Source organism: Apostichopus japonicus, chromosome 15 (genome assembly GCF_037975245.1).
Source record: "Apostichopus japonicus isolate 1M-3 chromosome 15, ASM3797524v1, whole genome shotgun sequence".
In the NCBI taxonomy this organism is placed as follows: domain Eukaryota; kingdom Metazoa; phylum Echinodermata; class Holothuroidea; order Aspidochirotida; family Stichopodidae; genus Apostichopus; species Apostichopus japonicus.
In genome coordinates this window covers 22,379,667-22,403,158 of record NC_092575.1, presented here as the reverse complement: position 1 = coordinate 22,403,158, position 23,492 = coordinate 22,379,667, and the positions used below count along the sequence as shown (strand labels likewise).

At 38.1% G+C, this 23,492-nt stretch overlaps 2 protein-coding genes across 2 annotated transcripts in view; both read left to right on the top strand.

Annotated features, from left to right (window-relative positions):
- Positions 1-9,084: 9,084 nt before the first annotated feature.
- Positions 9,085-20,358, top strand: LOC139980752 (T-complex protein 1 subunit zeta-like). The gene is made up of 12 exons (XM_071992654.1): positions 9,085-9,290; positions 9,772-9,835; positions 10,488-10,622; positions 11,261-11,434; positions 12,026-12,240; positions 12,845-13,004; positions 13,596-13,678; positions 14,544-14,640; positions 15,399-15,546; positions 16,202-16,438; positions 17,354-17,426; positions 18,176-20,358. Exons 1-12 carry the CDS (start codon positions 9,154-9,156, stop codon positions 18,246-18,248), a joined length of 1,596 nt encoding a protein of 531 aa, XP_071848755.1. The 5' UTR covers positions 9,085-9,153; the 3' UTR covers positions 18,249-20,358.
- The window catches only part of LOC139980751 (SET and MYND domain-containing protein 4-like), a 20,938-nt gene continuing 17,727 nt past the window's right edge, over positions 20,282-23,492 (top strand). The window contains exons 1-2 of the mRNA XM_071992653.1: positions 20,282-20,594; positions 22,737-22,887. Coding sequence (XP_071848754.1) covers positions 20,455-20,594; positions 22,737-22,887 — 291 coding nt within the window. The 5' untranslated portion in view covers positions 20,282-20,454. The remainder of the gene's footprint in view (positions 20,595-22,736; positions 22,888-23,492) is intronic.

Here is a 23,492-nt window from a genome sequence, read left to right as displayed (position 1 = left end):
GTTTACAAATAGGACGTAGCAATTTAGTTGGCCATCCTTGTAGCCTTGCAAGTATCTAGATGGATTGAAAGTAGCTGAACAATGTCAATTTGTGATAGTGGCATACATAGGCCTAGAGCAGAATATATTCTGCTCTATGGATAGTTGCCAGTAAGGCGATAGTGTAAGTATGAAGGCGGCCCAATAAAAACACAAGAAACAGTCAGTGGAAAAGTATGTATTTGTATTTTTTTTTTGGTCCTCCTGCAAGCAGGAACTCGCGAAGAAGCCTCATTGGCTTATCAAAGCCGCAGCTGACCGAAGTCAGTCTCTTACATTCATATTTAACCGGTCCATGATTATGAATTGTCAACAACTCTGTAACTGGACCAAATATATTTATCTTGGAGTGACTCGAGCCGGGGACCTTACGATTGGAATGCACCGGCGTTAACCACTGAGCTAACACTCCACAATATGAAAGCCCATTACTCGAATAGTGCCAAACAAAACATATTTTTACGAATTACGTAATTACGAATTAATAACTCGTTATGACGAATTAATAACTCGTTATTACGAATTAAAGGCATTGAAGACTCGCTCAAACCGCGTTCAGCGCTCTGAAGAAAAGTTAACTTTCCGTTGCTTGCAAGTGAAGTTTTCTTCTTGTCGCTACAAATACACACAGTAATGAAACGTGATACCTTGTAATCTTTTATCTAGACCTGAGATGTCCATCGCTGCTATCTACACTGTGTTGTGGGTATTGACCGTAGCTGTATGTATTGACTGTACACTACTAGTGTCTAATTACCGACGATAGCAAGCTGAGTGTGTATTTTCTGGGATTGATGGTGGTGTCTAACAATTGTGTTACACCTCATTCGAAACTAGGTCAGATTACCGACATGACACGTTTCTTTGTGCGCGAGTCTTCCCACCGTTTCGTAATTCTTAATTAATGATCGTAATTAAGAAATACTAATTCGTAATAACGAAATAATAATTCGTTATTATGAATTAATAATTTGTATACTATATCGACTTAATTTACACTCTCACTAGCTCTTTCCACTGACTCGTTGCCATACTCGATTTTGGAACGAAGTTCACCACACTCAGTGGGTATAGCTTAGTCTCGAAGGGACAAACATCAAGTAGGCCCTCCGTACATGTAATTGACGCTCTATGTGTAAAGTACATACAGTGCCAAGAGCTAATTCTCACTCAATCTTTGGGGTTATAGTGGACGTTCATGACAGCCAAAATTGTCAAAATTCAGGAAAATCAGGATTCTCGATCGATAAACACAGTGCGTCGACCGATTATAGCAAGCTAATCACTGAATAAGCAATTTTGCTTTCTCCAAAATTATTATATTATTAATTATTATTTCTTAATAACGAATTATCATTTCGTTATTACGAATTAATAATTCGTAATTACGAGTAATTAATTCGTAATTACGATATTTTTTGCACTATAATGGGCTGTCGTAGAAAAAAGAATGGGAAAAGAAAGTGGCGATCGGAGAAGGGTGGGGTAAGAACTTCGAGGAATTGTAGGAAAGGAGACGCCATAAACGGAGTCTGGAAGAGGAGGTCGAAAGGGGAGACCATATTAAGGTGCCGGGAGGAAAGCGCAGAAAGGGGAAGAAGGATCTACTAATTGGAAGCTGAGGGAATCGAAGAGGGAGAAACAAAACAGGAGGTAGGGGAGGAAGAGGGAGGGATAAAGGATTAAAGTACCGCAAATCCGTGTTATACAGTTCCTAAATTATTAATTGCCTAAATAACGCATTCGTAAGTCCTTAGACAGTTTTCGCAACAGAACCGGTTCAAATGATCTCCATTAATTCATTCACAATTCTTTGTGAAAAGACTTCCTTACGAAATTAAGTTTCTTCAATTAGTTCACCAAACTGAAAGAGAACCGATTTTAATTCAAATATTTGACCATATTCGGGCAAATGTTAAAAGCTTTTACTGATGTCGATCTGTATAGTTAACGACTCCGTGTGCCAAGTAAAGCATAATTAATTAATTGAGACCACATCAAACAGATATCATATCAATGCTTTGAGCAAACTTGAACATTTCTATCAGCCTGTATACCGCTTGATATGTTTCGTTTAGTCGTAGTAGTATAGAGAAAATGATCTGGAGGGACACTCAAGTCCCCATCAAGGACCCTATATAGGAGAGAGAGAAAAACGCTACGATGAATTAACTACGTGGTAATGACAAAACACATCGTGAACTTTATGTTTAAAATGCCTTGAAGCACTAAAATACAAGCCCCGTAAACTTAGTTTTCAACAGTCATTGCAGTAGTTGTGTTATCAATGCGACTCGGCCGCTTAACGTCAAGTTTGCAATTTCCAACTTCAATATTTAATTGTGCTTTGGAAGTTTTAATTTCTTCACTGTAGGGATATATATACACATGTATTTTAGATCCTGCAAGCAGGAACTCACGAAGAAGCCTCATTGGCTTATCAAAGCCTCAAGCTGACCGAAGTCAGTCTCTTACTAGATTCATATTTAACGTCCATGATTATGAATTGTCAATTGTCAATTACTGAGTAGTCAACTACAAAGTAACTACTGAGTCTACATCGATATGAAGTCTATCAGGGGCGTATCCAGGATTTTCTAACCCGGGGGACGCGAATTACTATCTAAGCGGAGCGCCACGTTGGCGCGGAGCGTACAAGAAAATTTCAGGTTTTGATACCCCCTAGATCACCGGAAATGGCACTTCTCGGGCTTGAAAATGACCAACCAGATGTACACTTTTGCCTGAGAACCAAGTATTTCCCAATATTTTTTTTTTCATCCATAACCTTTTTGAAGATTGTAACCAGTCACACATCATGTACGACCTTATTGCATGTCCTGTGGATCATTGCTTTTGTAGGTGATTCTACGTCACTGCCCACAATATCCGAAAGCCCCACTTTTCAAAGTTTAAAGCCCATTATTTGTTCAGAATTTGAAAATTCACATTTCTCGTGAAGAAAATCACTTCAAAACATATACATAATGTTGCACAAAATTCAATCTATGGACAACCAATATAGAAAAACCTCCTTGAACCCCTAACAGACAGGTCAAAATTGCTACGAGTAGAGGGAAGTATGATGAAGAATGTTGGTCTGGAAGTTTTCGAAAATTCAGACACAGTTAATTTATTGGTGTACAAATATTACAACCTCTTATAACGGCAATTATAAAACTTGGTTGAAGGAAATGAAAAATAGCAGATATTTCCGATATCAGATATTTCGAACCCGAACACTACACACATAGGCGTAGGAGGCGGGGGCTGCAGCCCCCCCCCCCCCCCCCAACCAAACTTGTTCCCCTGAAAATTCGGGCAATATGCTGAGAATAAGTGAATAGTTTAAAAATTATCTCCTTGGTAATTAAAATAAAGTTCTAAGCTTGGCAGACTAATTCGCCATTACTACTGTAAAAGAGAGTTTTGACATAATTGGACCTGTATGCTTTTTCTCCATCTACATAAGACATTTCGTTGTTTACATTAGCATCCTAAGGATGACTGCGCAACTTTCACGGACCGTACGGTACACGATGCCATGCGATGTAATGACCTATGCTTGCTTATATAATATTGACATTAACATGTTGAACGCGCGAAAAATTTTGGTTATATTTTTCGGGCAAGTCGTTACAGCCTCCAAATCCAATTGGGCTCCTACGCCTTTGACTACACACATAGACAGTTTTGAGGCTGTTCATTTTTGAAGATGCAGTTTCGTGCTCACTGATATTATGTGATGTCTGCTCTTTGCTTTACAAATTCGAACAGGCGTGTAGCGAGTAATTTGCCAACGGAAGGGCGAAGCCTGTAGGCACACTATCTAAGCAAAGCGCCACCATGGGTTGGCGCGAAGCGTACAACAAAATTTTGGCCGAAAATGCCTCCCAGATCGCTGGAAATGACACTTCCCAGGCCTTGTAAGTTGCATCTAAGCATTGTCTATTTTTAAATTACTAGCGATATCATAGAGAAAATTTGCTCGGGGAGGGGGACGGTCGCCCCTTCCCGAAATGCGTCATGTTCCCCGACGACTCGGTCGAGTTCAAGACCAGCTACAGTTGGTTCCATTGCACAATTGAACAATTGTTCAAGGCGTCCATACACACACACACACGCGTTATGCTAGACCATATATAGTATATATATATAGATACATTAGTGAGAGAGGAAAAATGGAAACGTCAACTAGAGCACCAATGGTGCAGAAGCTCATACCTTTTCGAGCTTAAAAATGTAGGGCCCACAAAACTTTATGGCCCACCAAATTTCAGGCCATTTTTCAAATTCCACCAATTTTGGGCCCATGAGGGATACCCCCCCCCCCTCCGTTAGCCGGAATACTGGCCACACCAATGGCTATAATTCCTATTTCCCCCCTTTAAATCCTGTTTTACCCACTCTCTCAAACAATACCACTGACCTACCCTATTAAACTTTCTCCCCTGTACCTGAGCAGACCTGAAGTATGGAACGCGAAAAGTGCAACCGTATTTCGTTGCCTAAACTAAGTTTGTTTCGTTGCCTAAACTAATTTTATTGCTGTCTAAACTAAAGCTGTTGCTGCTAGTTTACCATGTTGCTGTTGTTCGTTGATGTCTAAACTTACGTTGATGTCTAAAGTCACGTTGACGACTAAAACGCGCCTTATGTCTAAACTCACGTTGATTTATAAACCTTACGGTTGATGTCTAAACTCACGTTGATGTCTAAAACTTTCGTTGCTAAGTTAACTTACGGTTGATGTCTAAACTCACGTTGATGTCTAAAACTTTCGTTGCTAAGTTAACTTACGGTTGATGTCTAAACTCACGTTGATGTCTACACTTTCGTTGCTATCTAAAGTTCCGTTGTGAACACATTGTGAACGAATATCATTCTTTCTTTTCAAAAAAATTATAACAATCAACCGCAAGTTACTTCCGTGCAGTGCTAACAACATATCTATTACAGAGATTTTCATGCTAAATACAGCCAATGATGTTTTCTCAAATTTCCCGAGATTTGTTTGGTTAATAGTCCCTTACCCATTGTCTGCAAACATGCTTGCATCTTCAGTGCTCAATGAACGCAAAGTACGATGGTTTAACTATGTAACGCGAAAGGGGGGGGGGGGGGGTAATCGTTAATGTCATGCCGGATTTGTAGCAACAGCCATGTAAATATCCTTAACAACCTGATTTGTCGAACAAAATCACGTTGTTAACGATATTTACATGATAGTTGATACAACTCCGAGGACGTTATTTACATTTATATTGTTAATGTCATATTTGAATAATTGTTTTATCACAGAAAGTTATGAGTTGAGACAAACTATGAATTTTGCGGGAAGCTACCACAACATCTCTGATACTGAAAAGGACTTTAAATCTCACAGTATGCTATGTTCTCTCCCTTTTGAGAGTTGATAATGTAAAATGTGCATTTATACCACAGTTATTTCTTCGTTGCAAACTTGCGTAAAGTTTTGCGGTCCCTTTGACTACGTGCTTCAAGTCATGATTCTGGTGCAACACTAATTCGTGTGCATAAACTACTGCAGTCATACATCGTCAAAAGTAGTCATTGAAGTTTCGACATTGCGTAAAAATGTTATTTAATTTAAATACTATAATTTTCGTGGAGTTGGTTGTTTCCAAATACTGAAAAGCATCCAGGGTAAATGTTGGATCAGTTGCTCTATGGTTGGATGTGGTCTGCGCTTCGTGAGTAACAAGAGGGGCACAGTATTGAAGTACGTAGGCAATATGGCTCACAGAACTAGTTTACTAAACCCGCCAAGCAAGTTCATTCGTAACACCAATCCAGTTCGGAGTTTCGATTTGCGAAAGGGATTGTGTTGTAAATGGAATATACACAAACCTCGCTCAGCATTGTTAAGAATTTTAGACCAAAAAACCCGCTAACATGTTATGCATGGTAAGGTGATATGATCTTTTCTCCACAAATTTACAGGATATGCGCATGTGCAGTTGAAACTCCGAAGTTTGAACAGGCCTAATACAAATTGCGTGGAATTTAGCGAGATATGCACACTACATTTGCGGGGATATTTGAAGAGTTGGGGTATAGCTGGTGAAATCGCTGCAGGTCAAAGCATCGAGGTACTATATACGGAGTTGGAGAGGAGGAAAGAGTGGCAGGGCAGGCGAAATGAAGGTCGGACGGCCGCCCTTGTAAAACAGCGAAGCTAGGGCACTGGATGGCATCCGCCATATATATATTGTGTAGAGCATTCACAAAGTACAGGCAGTGATAAGATCGCATCTTCTCAACTATAAACACTAGTAAAAGTATAGGTCACATAATAAACGCAATTGGTGTTCGATCGGGACGAAAACATTTGTCTTTAGTAATATTACTGTCATTCGTTTTACTAGATTGCCTACATTCACAACATATCCAGACATCATGTAATGGTTCAATAATTCAATTTTAAGTACAGTATTTTATGCTGGCATTTTGTCTCGACACTCGTTTTACTTGATTACCGACATTCCCAGATTATCTCTACACATTGTTGGAGGGGCTCAATGAAATCAGTTTCAAAGTGCAGTATTTTTATGCTGGTACTTTGTCTAGACACTCGACGTTGTACTTGATTTCCGACATTCACAGCGTATATGCATAGCCTATTAGTATAACATTATAACATTTTAAAAGTTGTTTACCGTGCAGCCTCCTATTCGTATGAGTTGTACTAACGCACATGTTATCTGATAGGCTGGCTGTGGGAGATACAGTAGCTTATAAAACAAGGTTTCCACAAGTTTGCGTTTGGTGACTCCAAATGGACTTGGACCTCCAAGACCCCTATTGTTTTTGGTGCAGGTGTGTATAGCCACGTACAGTAGACTGACCTGTGTCTATTTAATGTATCAAAATGGTGGTTCGGGCCATTTCTATAGTAACAGCTAGTTCTGCTTATACTAACACCTTTCTAGTGTACTGAAGTCATCGAAACCTCAATGCATTTTGCATTCTGGTTTACATTACGCGGTTGAGCAATTTTGAACAGCGCCGATAGCAACAACGTAAGTTTAGACAACGACGTATGTTTAGACAACGGAAGTTAAAATGAACAACGTGAGTTTGAGCAACAACGTGGTAAAACAGCAGCAACAACTTTAGTTTAGACTGCAACAAACTTAGTTTAGACAACGAAATATGGTTGCCCTTTTCGCGTTCCATACTGAAGCACTCCTTGCCAAAATTTTGGCTGGCTGCCTACATACCTCAGGCTCAAAGACTTCTAAGAATCGGCAAGTGCTGATTGGCTATAGGGCTCTCATGCTTACAGTTCAACAGTTAATAACAACTCCCAGTCCTGCTTTAATTCCACTAACAGCCTCTGCAGAGCTTAACCACAAATGTAAACAAACACTGCAGAGACTGGCAGACAAATTAAAGGAGCTTTGGCAAAAGGTGAAGGCTCAGAATTTTTTAAACAATGGGGATTAATTGTAATTAATTAACTTTTGACCAAAAATTATTAGGCATCATCTTATTCATACACAATCCAACAATCATCAGTTCAACTTTGAATATGATCCATCAAAATCTTGAGGAGATTGAGATATTTGAAAATATTACAAAGAATGACCCCTGATGACCCCCTAAATGACATTTGACCTCAATTTTCCGAACACCCCTCATAACCCTCATCCCGAGGAACGTTGTGACCAAGTTTCATTATAACTGGCCATACACTGTACGAACAGGAGCAATTTGAAAATATAGGGCGATCTTTGATCTCAAATTCATGAACTTCCTGAAGGTAAAACTTCCATAGTACTATTGTGACAAACCCTCAACATTGTACCATGGAATCTGTAGGAGAAGAAGCATTTTGCGTATTTCCACAAAATGGCCTATTACGGCCCACAGGTGACCATTGACCCCAAATTTCGGACCATCTCTGATGGCCCTATACCCAATGGTCCTTGTGTCCAAGTTTCATGAAATTCCATTAAATACTGTGTGAGTGGGAGCGGTTTTACCAATTGTTGACGGATAGAGTGATAGAATGATAGACGCCGCACTGTAACAATAGCTCACACCAGCATGCTGGTATGAGCTATAAAAATGGAGTTGTCGGTGTAAGGGGTAGGGTGAGGCGCACGTCACCTCTGTAATCTTCGATCTGTCACTGGCTACCCTGTGTATATAATAGGGATCAGCGCTGTAATTATGACTGTTCCTCTTTCTCTTCCCGAGGTCTTGGCGTTTATCTTCTACTTCCTCCTTTTTCTCTCTTTCTTCTTTTTCTTTTCCCTTCCTTCCTCTCCTCCTTTTCTTTTTTCTCCCTCTTTTTCCCTTTTTTCTTCTCTTTTTTTCTCTCCTCTTTTCCTTACCCGGGGGGCGCGCGCCCCCAACGCCCCCCTGGATACGCGCCTGTCTATGCTCCAAACCGCTGAAATAGGTTTATATAAAAACAATAAGAAGAAGCAGAAGAAATAAGAAAGCGTAGCATCGGGGAGTTAACGCATTGTGAGACATTCCGAGATTCTGCAGCAGTTGTGCCCACCTATAAAACTTAAGAAATATCGCAATCATGTAGCTAAAATCCTGAATTCCTATATAAGTTAGCTAAATGAAATTAACTTCTTAACTGATTAAGAGAAGGAGAGCTTTCATCATTCTTTAGTACACTGATATATGAGTTTTCTGAACATTTCGCGGATGCTAAGGCGACGCAAAAATGAAAAGGTGGAATGCTTCCTTCATATTACTACGATCAGGGAACGCCCTGAGTGGGTTGATTAGTATTAAGGTAAAGTTTTAGTGTTATACACCCTGCGAAGCTTCTAGAGCTTTGTTCTTTTTCCAATGCTTTAAAATGATAATAGTTATTCCTATATTGAAAATTTCGAAAAAATGATTTCGGAGCTTCAACAATTTGTACTTTCAGAAAGCTTCGGCTTAATTTTAGAAATTTTGAATATGATATAGTTGGAACTAATAGGTTATTACGTATTTTTAGACTCTCGAATGCTGTGATCATTGAGCACTATCAGATGTAAGTTATTAATTTAACTGCCTCATGTGTGCACATGCGAATCGATCATTGACAAACAGCGTTGCGAAGGAGTATAACCATAGAAAATGTCGGCAATCAAAGCGTTAAATCCCAAGGCTGAAATAGCTAGAGCAGCTCAGGCTCTCCAGATCAACATTAATGCAGCTAGAGGACTTCAAGATGTTCTTAAAACAAATTTAGGGCCTAAAGGAACGATTAAAATGTAAGTTGTGAACCTCACGATGAACTAACGTTACCCATTGTATGTACACCACAGTATTACTGTTGAGCATTTACGTACGGTACGGTGTGTTTGGTAATGATATGTTAAAACGGCGGCTGCAGTGTAAGGCCTAGCCTTCGTCATTACGATAAACGAGCACAAACTTGGACTAGGAGAATCATAGCATGCAAAAATGAGACTTAGTTGACTAACCAGGACATACTTTCTTTGTGTAGCAGAATAGCTTATAAAGGAAAATCTAAGCAGACCTGCCTCAACATGACAACTCAATGTTTTCATAGTACACAATACAACCTAGTTAGAGTAGACCAGCCCTAGGCTACACCGGATGGTAATTGTTATGGAAAGAAGTAACATGTTTACTGTTTATAATGACCAAACTTAAGAATATTTATGATGAAGATATGAACAAAATCAGTTTTTCTTGTATTTGAGATGATTTATTTCCCTTTCTACTCAGGTTAGTGTCTGGAAGTGGTGACATAAAACTAACAAAAGATGGAAATATACTGCTCCATGAAATGGTAAGATTACAATATGAATGATGTACCTTCTGTGTAGCACCATTCAGTACACATGATTTATATCTCCAAAGTACAGGCTACAGTGTCATGAACCCCAATTTCACACAATAAGACTAGTAGCCAAAGTATAAGGTTCTGTGCATGTTGAATGTTTGGAAGCCATTGGCATGATGTTATTTTTATTAGAAATAGACCCATACAGTGAATCCCAAATTGCTGTATTATTCTGAAATGGCTACAAACTTTACAATGCACATTAACACTTTAAAGTTTTGAAGTGTTGTTTCATAGTTGCAGTTGATTGCCATAAACTTTGTGTGATTCTCATTTGTTGTCGGTGAACATTGCCATTATAACAAACTAACCTTTTCAATGTATGTCGTTAACTTTGATACCAAATTGACATCATCAAGAGATGTTCTCATTTTCCTTTACTATTACAAAGTTCCTTAAAAATTGCATTTTGAATATTTTTCTTGCAACATCTTTGTGTAACATTAGCTTTGAGTATAAATAAACTTTTTTAACGTAAACAGCATCCAAGTTTTCTAAATTTTTCTGCAACTGTTTTATAAACTTGAGACATAAAGTCCACATTTTGCTTTGTTGACAAATACCTCAATCTTTTACAAAAAAAACCTTCTTCCAACAGCAAATTCAACATCCCACTGCATCATTGATCGCAAAAGTCGCCACAGCTCAAGATGATATCACAGGAGATGGAACTACATCTAATGTGCTCATTATCGGAGAACTCCTAAAGCAAGCCGACCTCTATGTCTCAGAGGTAAGTTTCGGTTTCCCTCCTTCCCAGTAAATATTTCTAACAAAGTTTATGAAAAAGGGAAACTTCAGAATATAAATTAAGAAGTGAAAAGTATTGTTCGTCTAGTTTGTCAAAGGTCAGTTCAAGGAAGTGTTGGCTGTGTAAACTCATTGGGAAACCAGCATGATGAAGTAATAGTTAAGTTTTGTTTAGTATTCCGCAAGGGTTATGAAACCAACAGAAGCTTAACTTGAAACCCTACCCATGTGATGATTGTGGATGAACAACGGCTTATCCCAAGCCGTCTCTTTTCGATCGAGTGTTCAGAAAAACTGAACTAAACGAGGCATTATGTGTAAGTTATGTTTTAACTTGTGCAATACATCCAGTGTAGTGAATAATTTATGTAGTATCGCATTGCAAAAATGCTATGCAAGAATTGCTATGCAAGTGTTAAGACGTATAGTAGTCTTTTAACACAGGAACCATGTAGTAATTTATACAATACAAGAGTCTGAGCCTGCAGAACTGCTTCTGGAAACTTGCTCACTAACTTATTCCCTAGGTACTCATGTCTTCCAATATTTACAAGGTTACTCATGTCTTGCAATATTAACCTCTTATGTCATGTTTTATTTCCTCTTTTCTACTCCTTTCAGGGACTCCATCCTCGAATTGTCACAGAAGGGTTCGAACTTGCAAAAGTGAAGGCTCTTGAGACGTTGGAAAAGATCAAAGTTACCAGGGAGATGGACAGAGATGCCTTGATAAGTGTTGCCAAGACATCTTTGAGAACTAAGGTCCATGCAGAATTGGCAGATCTTCTCACAGAGGTGAGCTAATATTAAACTACAGAGAATGTGTGTGGAAAATATGTTTCCTATAGAAGCATGGGTATGAAAGTGTCTATACATAAGGATTTACAATTGCAACTGAACAAGAAACATTTTCAAACAGCTCCATCTGCAAATTGTTGGTTTGCTGAAGACAAACAACAACTAGTATGTACAATTATAGGTTATATATCAGTAACATTATAAAATTGATTTTGATTTGCTTCTTTGCCTTCCCTAACCAATGACAACAAAAACCCTTTTTAAAAGCAACAATTTTTGGATGTATCCTACTATATAGAAGGCTACAACATTTTCATCAATCTGTTAGACACAGACTTTCCGAATGTTATGCATCATTTATTTCATTTCATTATTGCAACAATTTAGTGTGCCCACATTTTGGAGGAAAATAGTACAGTGGAAATGCACCCAGTTGCTTTCACAGGTGATGTTACGTGGTGTATGGAAGTGGTTGTCATAGAAACGTCTGAACATCTGCACTGTGTTTTGATGATTTTGTATTGACATAGTCGCAGACTTGAAAATGTATCAATTTAAGGACGATATATTTGCCCTTTTACCCCTCAGGTTGTGGTGGATGCTGTTTTAGCTATACATAAGACGAGTGAATCAATTGATTTACATATGGTTGAAATCATGCAAATGCAACACCGCAGTGATACAGATACACAGCTGATTAAAGGACTGGTGTTGGACCACGGTGCCAGGCACCCTGACATGAAGAAGCATGTCAAGGATGCATACATTCTGACCTGTAACGTCTCCATGGAATATGAAAAGAGGTAAGGCAAAATGTCCCCAACTAGTCTACTTCATTGCTACCTGTGGACATTGATACATTAGAAAAATTGCGTGAGACTTTCTCTTTGATCTTTCTACACTGCTGTTGTATTGTTTTGTCTTTTGTCTTTGGTCGCTTTAGTAGCTCACCTTACATTGTATCCATTTGAAATAATCATAACAATAAGAATTTCTCTGTTCTTGAAATTGCTGACTTTTGTTAAATCAGTATTTGTTTGAGATGCCTGATAAAACTGCTGAAACATTTGGCCAGAGAAACCGTTTCATCTTGTAGGACTCCTAAACAAATCTTGAAATGGGCCAGAACTCAGAACCCTTAAACATAATCTTGAGAAGTCACTAGTATTAAGGACCATTGATAAAGGGAACAGGTGAAGGCTAGTAACAAATGAGCACCAAATTTGTTATATACAAATTAAGATTTTCATTCCCTCAAGCTCATTCAGTTTACAGTTGCATGACAGCAAAGTAGGGCATCATTGTGCACCAGTGTTTCTTCAAGTATTTTTGAGGTCTGCTTAGTGGCGGACTTCAGTTTGCTAATAACATTCCCATCCTCCTTTGCATCTTCTTTCTCACCGACAGTGAGGTAAATGCTGGCTTCTTTTACAAATCAGCGGAGGAGAGGGAGAAACTGGTGGCAGCCGAAAGAAAATTCACAGACGAGAAGGTCAAGAAAGTTATCGAACTGAAGAGAAAAGTCTGTGGTGATAGCGACAAAGGCTTTGTTGTCATAAACCAGAAGGTTAGTTAGTAGTGATTGCCCTGTTCCTGATACATGAAGCAACAAGAAAAAAATAATAGCACAAGTTGCTTTGGTACCATGGCCCTATATAGCTACAGAATGGATTCCATGAGTCTGTGTAAAACATCTTTTAAATTGACAATTGATGACAATGTATTCTTGCATGTTATTCATATTTCCTGCTTTGCATAGTCATGTTGTGCATTGCCATTTTGGTTTGGTTTACCCAATTTTTTTTTTTTTTACCCACCTCTCAAAGGAGATATGATGGATATCTTTTCCAGTCATAATTTGGCTTAATCCAGCTATTTGATGATATTTTAGAATCTCACTTTTGGTTGAGTTTTTATTTTAATGAAAATTTCAGATACTTTCCACATTTAACTAAATCTTTCATTATGTTTCATGAATGCACATGCCTGTACTTTGATGAACGATTTTAAGCTGCATTTTCGCACAGGTAAATTGCATGGTGTCATAAAAAATGACTTTGCAGAGGATAAAGGTGGTTAAAATGAGTTTCTACTATTCTTTATCTCCAACCTTTAATTGTTGATCGATTCATATTTCATGTTTGCCTTTCCATTTCAGGGTGTAGATCCACTTTCTCTAGATATGTTGGCTAAAGAGGGCATCGTCGCACTCAGGAGAGCAAAGAGGCGAAACATGGAGAGGTAAGAAAGAGGGAAAGAAAATCTGACATCAAAAATCATCAGTGTTGTCCTCAAATATACTAGAAAGTCTTAAAACTTGTCAATAACTTTCAAAGTAATTTAGTGAACTATAGGACTGGAAAAAGGACTGGACCATTCATAACTCATACTTTGTTTCTAAGCTCTCTGTGTGTCATTTGCATATAACTGCACTATGCAATGTAGTGCTAAATTAGTGTGTTGGGTGATTTGAAATACAAATACAGTTTGCACCATGCTGTCATGTATGATGAAAATAATAATATGGTGATATTGTGTGAAGACGGAGCTAACGAAAGGGATTATTTTGTTTATCGTAAAGAGACGTAGGTCACACAGAGATAGGGATAAAAAAGGTATGAGGTAATGCATGTTTTGTCTGATCGAAGCTATCCTTAGCCTGATTTCTTGTTTTGAAGATATTGGAATGCACAAAATTATGGTATGATATCAGTTATGTGGGACTGTTGCATTGGAATAACTTGAATGATGGTGATGTTGTAGACTTTATGGACAAAGGTTCTTCTTGTTACATATAATAATAATAATAATAATTTATTTTATAAAGCGTAAAATCCACAAAAAGTGCTCTAAAACGCTATGTAACAGTAAATTAAAAGATATATGACACAAAATATGTAGTAAAACTGCAGAATAAAATACAATATAAATGAGTATGAAGAATAAAAAGGATGCACGTTTGAGTTTGTAGGAGTACTGCACATGAATAGCATTGAATGCATAGTTTATATATTGCATATATCAATGATCTCTGGAGTGGGTTGTGGACTCGTCATCTGCTGATTAGTTTCATTTTTCCGTTTTTTATTTCTTTTCGTGTTTCCAGGTTAGCTTTGGCCTGTGGTGGCCATGCCATGAATTCTGTGGAGGATTTAACACCTGATTGTTTAGGAGAGGCTGGGCAAGTCTACGAACATGTATTAGTAAGTTTGGATTTTGTTTAGTAAATTTTTGAACATTCTTTGAGATGTTTACATACTACACAGGAGCTTTCAGTAGATAGGCAACTTTTAACAGTTTTCTCTTTATGTTTCAATGAAATGAGAGGAAAGTTTCTCATCTGTTTTTGTTTGTGACAGGACTAGTGTTTTTTTTATTGCTACCATGGGAGAGTCTGTTCCTCTGTTAGTTCTGTGTCTTTTCAGGTTAGCTCGGAATTCAGTATTTCCAAATAAGACACATTTCTTTGTTTCTCTTTACCACTAAAATTGGTCTATAAAGTGCATTCTTTGACATCCATCCTGCCAATAGGGACTGGTTTGTATGTTCTGAAGATCTTAATATATGTAGTATGTAGGTACACATTGCTACCATGGGAAAGCCTCTGTTAGTTCTCTGTGTTTTTAGGCTAACTCAGAATTCAGTGCTTTTAATTGGACACATTGCAAGTTCTCTAATTTACTACTGAAAACCCTTATCAGATGTGTGCTGATGTGTTGCAACAATATTGAAGTAATTTAGTTGCTACAAATTGCCATTTTTATTGGAGGTTTGACAATAAAACAGCATTGTACAAAAGATTGAATACAGTCGCAGTGGTGGAAAGTGCCTGTTTCTTAAAGTACTGGGTAAATTTTACTAGAAAATTTCTCATTGTCAGTCAAATGGTGTATTTTATGAATGGTCCATGGTTAAATTTCAAACTCATAATAAAACACTTCATTTTTGTCGGCTGTTGCAGGGAGAAGATAAGTACACCTTTGTGGAGGAATGTAAGAACCCTCTGTCGGTGACCATCTTAGTCAAGGGACCCAACAAGCACACCTTAGCTCAGATTAAAGATGCCATACACGACGGATTGAGAGCGGTCAAGAACGCCATCGATGATGGTGAGGAACTTGTGGCGACTTATTATTTGCTTGTTACTCTGTGGCTTGTTAATATCATTATTTGCAACTTCTTACTTGTGGCGACTTATTATTATTATTAAAGATATCTATTATAAAAGATATTTCTTAGAACATTTGTGTTTCAAACATAGAAATGAAATAACACTTCGAGATTTAACAGGTAGAGTAGAGGATCTGATAAGATGAATGTAGCTTTCAGAGGATGGATGTTGTCATGAAGAAGACATTAGTTGTCTACCTTAAGGAGTAACTACGGTTTGGTGAAGATCTAGAAGGGAAGACATATGTAAATTTAGATTCATGCTGTCAAAATTGAGGACATGACAGACTAGTAATTTATATCAAGTGAGAATATAGGAAACTACTTTTGATGTCCTTTTGAAATAGGACAGTAGTGCATTATATCAGTCAAAACTGGCCTTTCAAATGGTAAGTAGATATTATTGTACTACCCTTGAATGAACAATTTTGAAATGGTGTATCTGTTTACTTAATCTGACAATAACTGATTGAATCTGAATAAAGAGTAGTGTCAAGTTACATTATATCATTTCTCGACCTTTGAACTTTGAACTTTTCTCCTTCCATAGTAATGAAAGTGTCTCTTGTTTCTAAAATGTTTAACCTCTGTTAGGTTCTGTGGTGCCAGGTGCCGGTGCTTTGGAGGTTGCCATCCACGATGCCCTCATGACTTACAAGGACACGGTCAAAGGTCGAGCCAGATTAGGGATCGAGGCCTTTGCGCAGGCGTTATTGGTCATTCCAAAGGTGTTGGCAGCTAACTCTGGGTTGGATCCTCAGGAGACCATTGTCAAACTACAGGAGGAGTACAGAGAATCTGGTCAACCAGTAGGAGTAGATATATCCACAGGTAAATTTTATTGTAGGTTCTGTCTGTTCTGGTATTAATTATATCTAGGGTTCTTCTTGATATATGGTTTGTCTGCACTGTCTGTGGTATATTTCCTTTGTTTCATTGAGAAAATGTGGGTGATGGTGTCATTTGGAAGTCATTTCATTTTATTTAATTATTTATGAATTTAATATATTAAAAAATATTTATAAACAGGAGTATCAAACACTAAGGCTAATATAATAATATATAAACATTAGCATAAAAATAAGAAAAGGAAAAGGTTAATAAAGGGGGGTTAAAGGCTTTAATTAAGTAAGAAATAGTCTACAAGAAAGTTTTAAGTGCTTCTGTTTGAATAAAGATTGCAGTGTGGTAACTTTAAAATAATTTCTGGATAATTGCGTTCTGTATTGTGGGCAAGATATGACGATTGGGTAAATATCTATTTGGTTTACACTAAAAGACCCTTTAGTGCAAGTCACTTGTCTTCATGATGATATGGATTCAAATATGAATTCAAGTCGGATAAAATCACCCAAAATTTGAATCAAAACAGCAAGTGTCTTCCTTGGGCGGGTCACATTATCTACAAATTTGACCAGTACTCATATTTGAATCACATCATCTGATACATTATGAACTGAACCGCACAGTCGCAATCGTAAAATTCATGTGGATTGTTTTGAAATGGTAGTTGACCAATTTTTGACAATGTGAAGTGATATCAATTAGCACACTAAAATATTTTTACATCTGGTAACAACTGACGGTTTTCCCATCTGATATATGCCATTTGATCCATCATGTGCTACAATTGTCTATCCCATGTATTGTTTTTTTAAATTCTTGTGGACGTTCATCCAAATGGGAATGATGTGTTATAACCTTCAATGTCTTTACTTGACCTACGTATTGCTCTGTTTTCAATAGGAGAAGCGATAGTAGCTGCTGATGAGGGTATCTGGGACAACTATTGTGTCAAAAGGCAAATCCTGCATTCCAGGTGAGTAGATTTTGTCCCTTTAATGGTATGACATTCACAAAGGCAATTATGAAGACTACTCAAGCAGGTTTTACCTACAAGAATGGTGTGTAGTGTTTCTACTAGAGAGACATTCCCTGTAGGTAAAAATGAATGGTAAGGATTTATGACAGGTGTAATAATTGTGACTATCATTGATATTGTACTGTGACGTACAAATCATTTGAAATGTCAACGAGCAAGGCCAAAAATAAGCCATTTTTCACGAACCTGAAAGTTGATTTATGTGGAACAAGTCCTAACACCTTTAGTTTCTATTATTTGGTTATGATATTCTTGTCCTTGTGTTCAAAGCAAGGAATAGTTTAGCCCCAGTTTACCTACAAGAGCTTCTCCAAGAATACAGACCTAGCAGGGTGCTTTGTTCAAGCATACAACATATGCTATCTGTTCCTACTATTAGCACTTCCACCTATGGGGAACGTTGCTTTGCTAGATGAGCTCCACAGCTCTGGAACAGTCTCCCCTTACATCTGAAAACAATCCAGCGTGTGTCAACTTTCCAGAAAGAACTCAAGACGTTCTTATTCATGAATGCGTATCCATTTGTTTGATAACTGTTGTGTCCATTTTGGGTACTTTGCTCCTGCAGCGCTTCTGAGCAGTTCTTTTTAACTGGATAACAGCGCATTACAAATTCTTATATTATTATTATGATGATCTTTTGTCAATCAGATGTATAATTTGTCTCTCTCTTTTCTTCCTTTCAGTACTGTAATAGCCAGTAACCTGCTCCTAGTCGATGAGATCATGAGAGCGGGCTTATCGTCCCTGAAGGGTTGAGGTGCGATGAGGAGAAGAAATACCAGTTGGAAGTCTTTTGAAGCCTAGTGTAATATGTCTGTGATGTGTAGATGTCGCTTAGCCCTAAACGTCTTTTGCCTCGGGGGTTTAAGTTAAAAGAATATTCTGCTTTGCCATAGATTATGCAGAACCAATCAAATTTCTACTACCAGGAGTGATCTTAGCATTTAAAGTAGAATGTGTTGTTCCATGACTGTTTGGCACCTCACCGCTGTTATTTGTTTTAAAAACTCAACCAGTTTCCATTTCAAGTAAAACTCACCCAGTTTCCATTTTAAGTAAAACTCACCAGTTTTCACTTCAAGTAACACTCACCCAGTTTCCATTTCAAGTATACAAAAATGTCTATAAAAGACAGCTGCATTGTCAGTTGGCTTTTGATACAGTGTTTACGAAGTACAGTTAAAAATAACTGTTACAGAAACTGTTATCCTTTACAATGTAACAAGACGTCTCATGGAGAGAAAAAAAAATCACTGGCAATTGCTTAGAGCTGTATTTTGTGTTAGTTTGTAACTAAGGTAACCATTATGGAGTGTTAGCTCAGTGGTTAATGTCGGTGCCTTCCAATCATAAGGTCCCCAGTTGGAGTCACTCCAAGATTAATGTATGTCGTCCAGTTACAGAGTTGCTGACAATTCATAATCATGGACGTTAAATATGAATCTAAGAGACTGACTTCGATCAGCTTGGGGCTTTGATAAGCCAATGAGGCTTCTTTGCGAGTTCCTGCTTGCAGGAGGATCTAAAATACATACAAACAGACATATTGTAACCTTCTGACCAAGTCAAATAACATTCCCCTGTATTAACTATATTGCCTCAATCTGACTGAGGGATTTATGTAGTTTCAACACCTTGACTGCTTCTCAAAGGTATTTTGTGAATGGTTTTAATTTATTATTCAGTACAGAAAATTTATTGTCCTACAAATTTTAATGTAGGTTGGTATTGCATCATTTTTAACCCTTGACCTAATTTCATCCAAATAGATGGAATTTTGGTGGAGTAAAAGTGGGATATTATGTTTTCAATTTTCCAATGTTCTTGCAGCTGTGGTATTGGCCGTAAGACCTAAGGCATTGTTTGATAAATCATATGAATGTAGCAAGAGGGACTCAACCCCACCCCCATCACCCCCCCACCCCAATTCCCATAGGATAAGTAGCTAATAATCTTCATAAGTGATATATTAATTAAGGATACATAATTCAATAGATTTGTGATTATATACACTGTTAATCACTTTGGGTAAACTGGCTAAAAGCCATGCTAAGCCATTTTCATGTCTTCTTCATATGTACATTTTTTTTACTGCATGTGAAAATGTCATTGCCATCTGTATTGCTTCCAAATATATGTGTTGCAACTTCAAAACATAAAATGGGTCAAATATGGAAATATAGCACCTCTTGTTCTGCTAATCCCAGAACACCTGTTTGTATGAGTCTCAACTTTTTCTATGATTCGGGTGTTCAGAAAACCACTTTCAGAAACGTCTTATAAATAGCAGCACACTAATATGTGGGAGCAATACTGATGAGCTTCAAGTGGGAAGCTTGAAACATTTTTTTTTCTCCTCATTTTGTATTTTTTTTTTCTCTTTAAATCTGTGTGATTTGCTTAATTGTTGTGCTCCAGTGATTGGAGGGAAATAAAAGAAAAAAACATCAAATTTTTGCTTGCCATATTTTCTCTGTATCACAGATTTGGGTACAGCTATTTGTTGAGGCATTTTTAATGTATTCCAAGGACTGGTGAAGAAAAACTATTATTAGCCTTCTTGCAGTACACCACTCCCTAGGTAATTGTTATCCGTTGGAGATGTAAAGCACGTCTTGAGTTTTACCGTTTGTACCCAAAAGGGTTCAATTAGGAGCTCCCCGAATTTAGACCAACTAGGACACTTGACATGCATGTGTTCATTACGATGAGTAGTGTTGAAAAGTTTGCTGGACCCATGTGTTCGTCACTGCCCCAAGGTGTCTCCTGTCCCACGTCTTTCCATACAACATCGGAAGCAACCACGTTGTACATGCTCTATGTAAACAAAGCTGCGAGATGGAATTATTTCAGTTAGGCTAGTACAGATCAGACTATTCCATAGAACCAAAAAAAAAAATAGTTCTATGGACTATTCTATTTCATAGGTGGTACCTATTCTACGACATTGGTAGTAGATTAAATGGCGGGAGAGTTCAATTGGAGGACTCTTTGGAGAACTGCATTGCTGCAAGGATGTCCATTCATATCATCATGTAATGAAGAACATGGCACCAAAGAAGAACATATAATAGAACAGTGTACACGTCTTGCCTTGTGGAAGTAAATAATGTATTCCTTCGTATCCTAAAATCGGAATCGCATTTGCGTTGTCCACAGCAATGTACAGTACTACAGCATAGCTAACGTTAGGCTAGTCATATGTCATGGGCTAGTCTTATAGTCATAACAAGCAGCATTAGACTTTCAGTAACCATAGGCTTAACCATGGGCCTAACAAGCAGCATTAGACTTTCAGTAACCATATTTTATCTAAAGAAATTGAGACAAGCCGTTGCGTCTTGTGGAAGGGAAGGAGATAGGTGTAAGTTGAGAGATTCGACCTACCCTTTGTGGTGAAACCTGATTTAGAAAGTACATAGTCCTAGGCTAGCCTACATTGTACAAAATTTGTGGCCGGCAAGTTGACATGGTAATTGACATTAACCTTGTGGACACATCCAGAGGTTGGGCCCTGTGGATAATTACGTGCCTGGACTAGAGGATCTACAAATACAAGTTCAATACAGCTAAAACTTAATATGAAAAATGAAAAAGGTCATACTGTATATAGCCTTTTATAGGCCTAGTGAAATGTAAGTGTAAGCCTAGCCTCCTACATTAACATGCTTGCACAGTGGTAAATGATACATGGCTAAGTTAGGCACCCATATGGCTTTTTTTGGTACATACATTCAGATGCATTAGCTAATATGAGCCCCACCAGCTAGATTGGCTAAAATCCCAAATTTTCCTCAGAGAGGAAGGGAAGCATTGTTCTTCTTTTTCAAGGCAAGAAACATTGTAACCCTAGATGGAGGGCAGTGCACTGAATTACCAAATGTCTTTGGTGGAAGGCTACTACTTAAATATTATCATTCAGCTCTTTACCACTCTTTACTTATTCGCGATTATTGACTTTTTTTATTGCGCTCTCATCTTTTTTGGCGATAAATTTATAATTCGTAATTTGGCGATGACACCTATTTATTCTTCATTTATCTGCAAATTTAGCTAGGCCCGGAAAGGGTCATTTCCAGTGATCTAGGGAGTATCTTAACTCAAAAAATTTCTGTATGCTACGCACCAACCTGTGGTGGCCCTCCGCTTATATAGTGTCGAAAGCGCCCCTACAGACCATTCTCGCCCCTCCTGACCAATACCCCTAGCTCCGCCACTGATTGTAAGTCCACACTTATGCTCATGAAAGAAAAAACGGAGGACATTCATGGGAAATCTGGACATATTGTATGTGGTAACTCTACTCCAGCCTAAATCTGGATGTATTGTATGGTAACTCTATTGCAGCCTAAATCTGGACATATTGTATGTTGTAACTCTACTCCAGCCTAAATCTGGACGTATTGTATGGTAACTTACTCTATTGCAGCCTAAATCCAACAGGGCATCTAGGCCAACCATAAATGACACACATTATGACACGTTTTGAATTATGATGACATTAAATGCTTTATAATGAGACTTGGTTTACCAAGGAATTTCACAGCAAGTTACCTTCAAATGCAAAGTTAGGTACAGTATGTTATTGTATGATACATACAAATTAAAAACTGCTGGGATCTTCAAACAAATTTTAACGACAGTTATGACACTATTTTTTTGACAAAATTGGCCATATCCAAGAAGAGCCAAGAATGTGAAGTGTTGTTTGTCCATATCAGGACTGACTTTCACGGCCTGTAGAGTTTAAGCACTCGTTCATATGCTCAACCATTTCATCTACATTTTCATTTAGACAAGGTTACGAGGTTGGTCAGGTTGTCCTGGTACAAGTGAGCACCAGACAAATCTCTTAAAATTATCCTGTATGTTCATGAAATACTTAAAGGTATGCTGTATTGGCCCCAAATATGCTAGATATTCAAATATGGTCACCTTTGGTCAAACTTCTGTTTTTATTATAACCTTCGAGGAAATTTTCCTCCCTGGGACATTCAGTCATCTTGGTGGTTCCTTAAAAGTGTCTGAGGACAATTTGGAGAGTAAAGAACTCCAGGAATGTACTTTTTGAAAACTAGCAATTACAGCATGCTATAATTTGGGGCCTATAATACCAACTTACCCATTATACGCACTTTTCATTATGTCACCATTGCTTCACAGTTTTTATCACTACGTCCAGTGATAGAAGAGAGTCTGTAGGTGTCAACTAATAAGTTCTAGCCTGATCCCTTTTCTTTGCAGGGATGGAAGATTACAGAGGAGCTTGGAAACTTTAATCTGCTCAACTGCTGTGAGCAGAAAATCAGATGAAAAGGCAGAACAGCTCCGTCTAGAAGGAAATAAATTTTTTCAAAAGAAACTTTATCAGAAAGCAGTTCGTTATTATTCTAAAGTAAGTACAGAGTTAATCTAACACACCTTCTCTTTCCATTGTAAGATATTACAGAGCTCCCAAGTCACCGCAACTTGCGATTTTGACCCGCAATTGATGTTGCAAGTCTGCCCACCCGCTCATACTAGTCCAAATCACGCATTCGGCTGAACTGCGTGTCACATTAAAAAACCAATGAAAAAGTTCCGCACAACGTGGGTTGGTGTATTACTTTTATATGAAGTTACCATAAAGTTATACATTATTATGGCAATATATAACATGTGCATGCCACCAATTTGCATGTAAGGGATCTCAAATTCCATTTTTGAATTCGAAGGCAAGGGGAACCACCCTCTCCCAGTGGCGGCGGAACCGGGGGGCTTGGGGGGGGGCTCAGCCCCCGCAATGAAAAAGTTGAGGGGGCAAATGCATGATAAGCCCCCTCGATATTTACCAAGGCTCCGAAACGTGCATCTGCCCATTTTTCAATGCATACTTGTCGATCTGTCCGATGCACACGTATACTATATAGGTGTAATATTTTTAGTAAATGCTGGGGGGGACCCTCGGCACGTCCCCTGGCTATAGACCACATTGTCACCCCAGCCGCATCTTCACGCCCC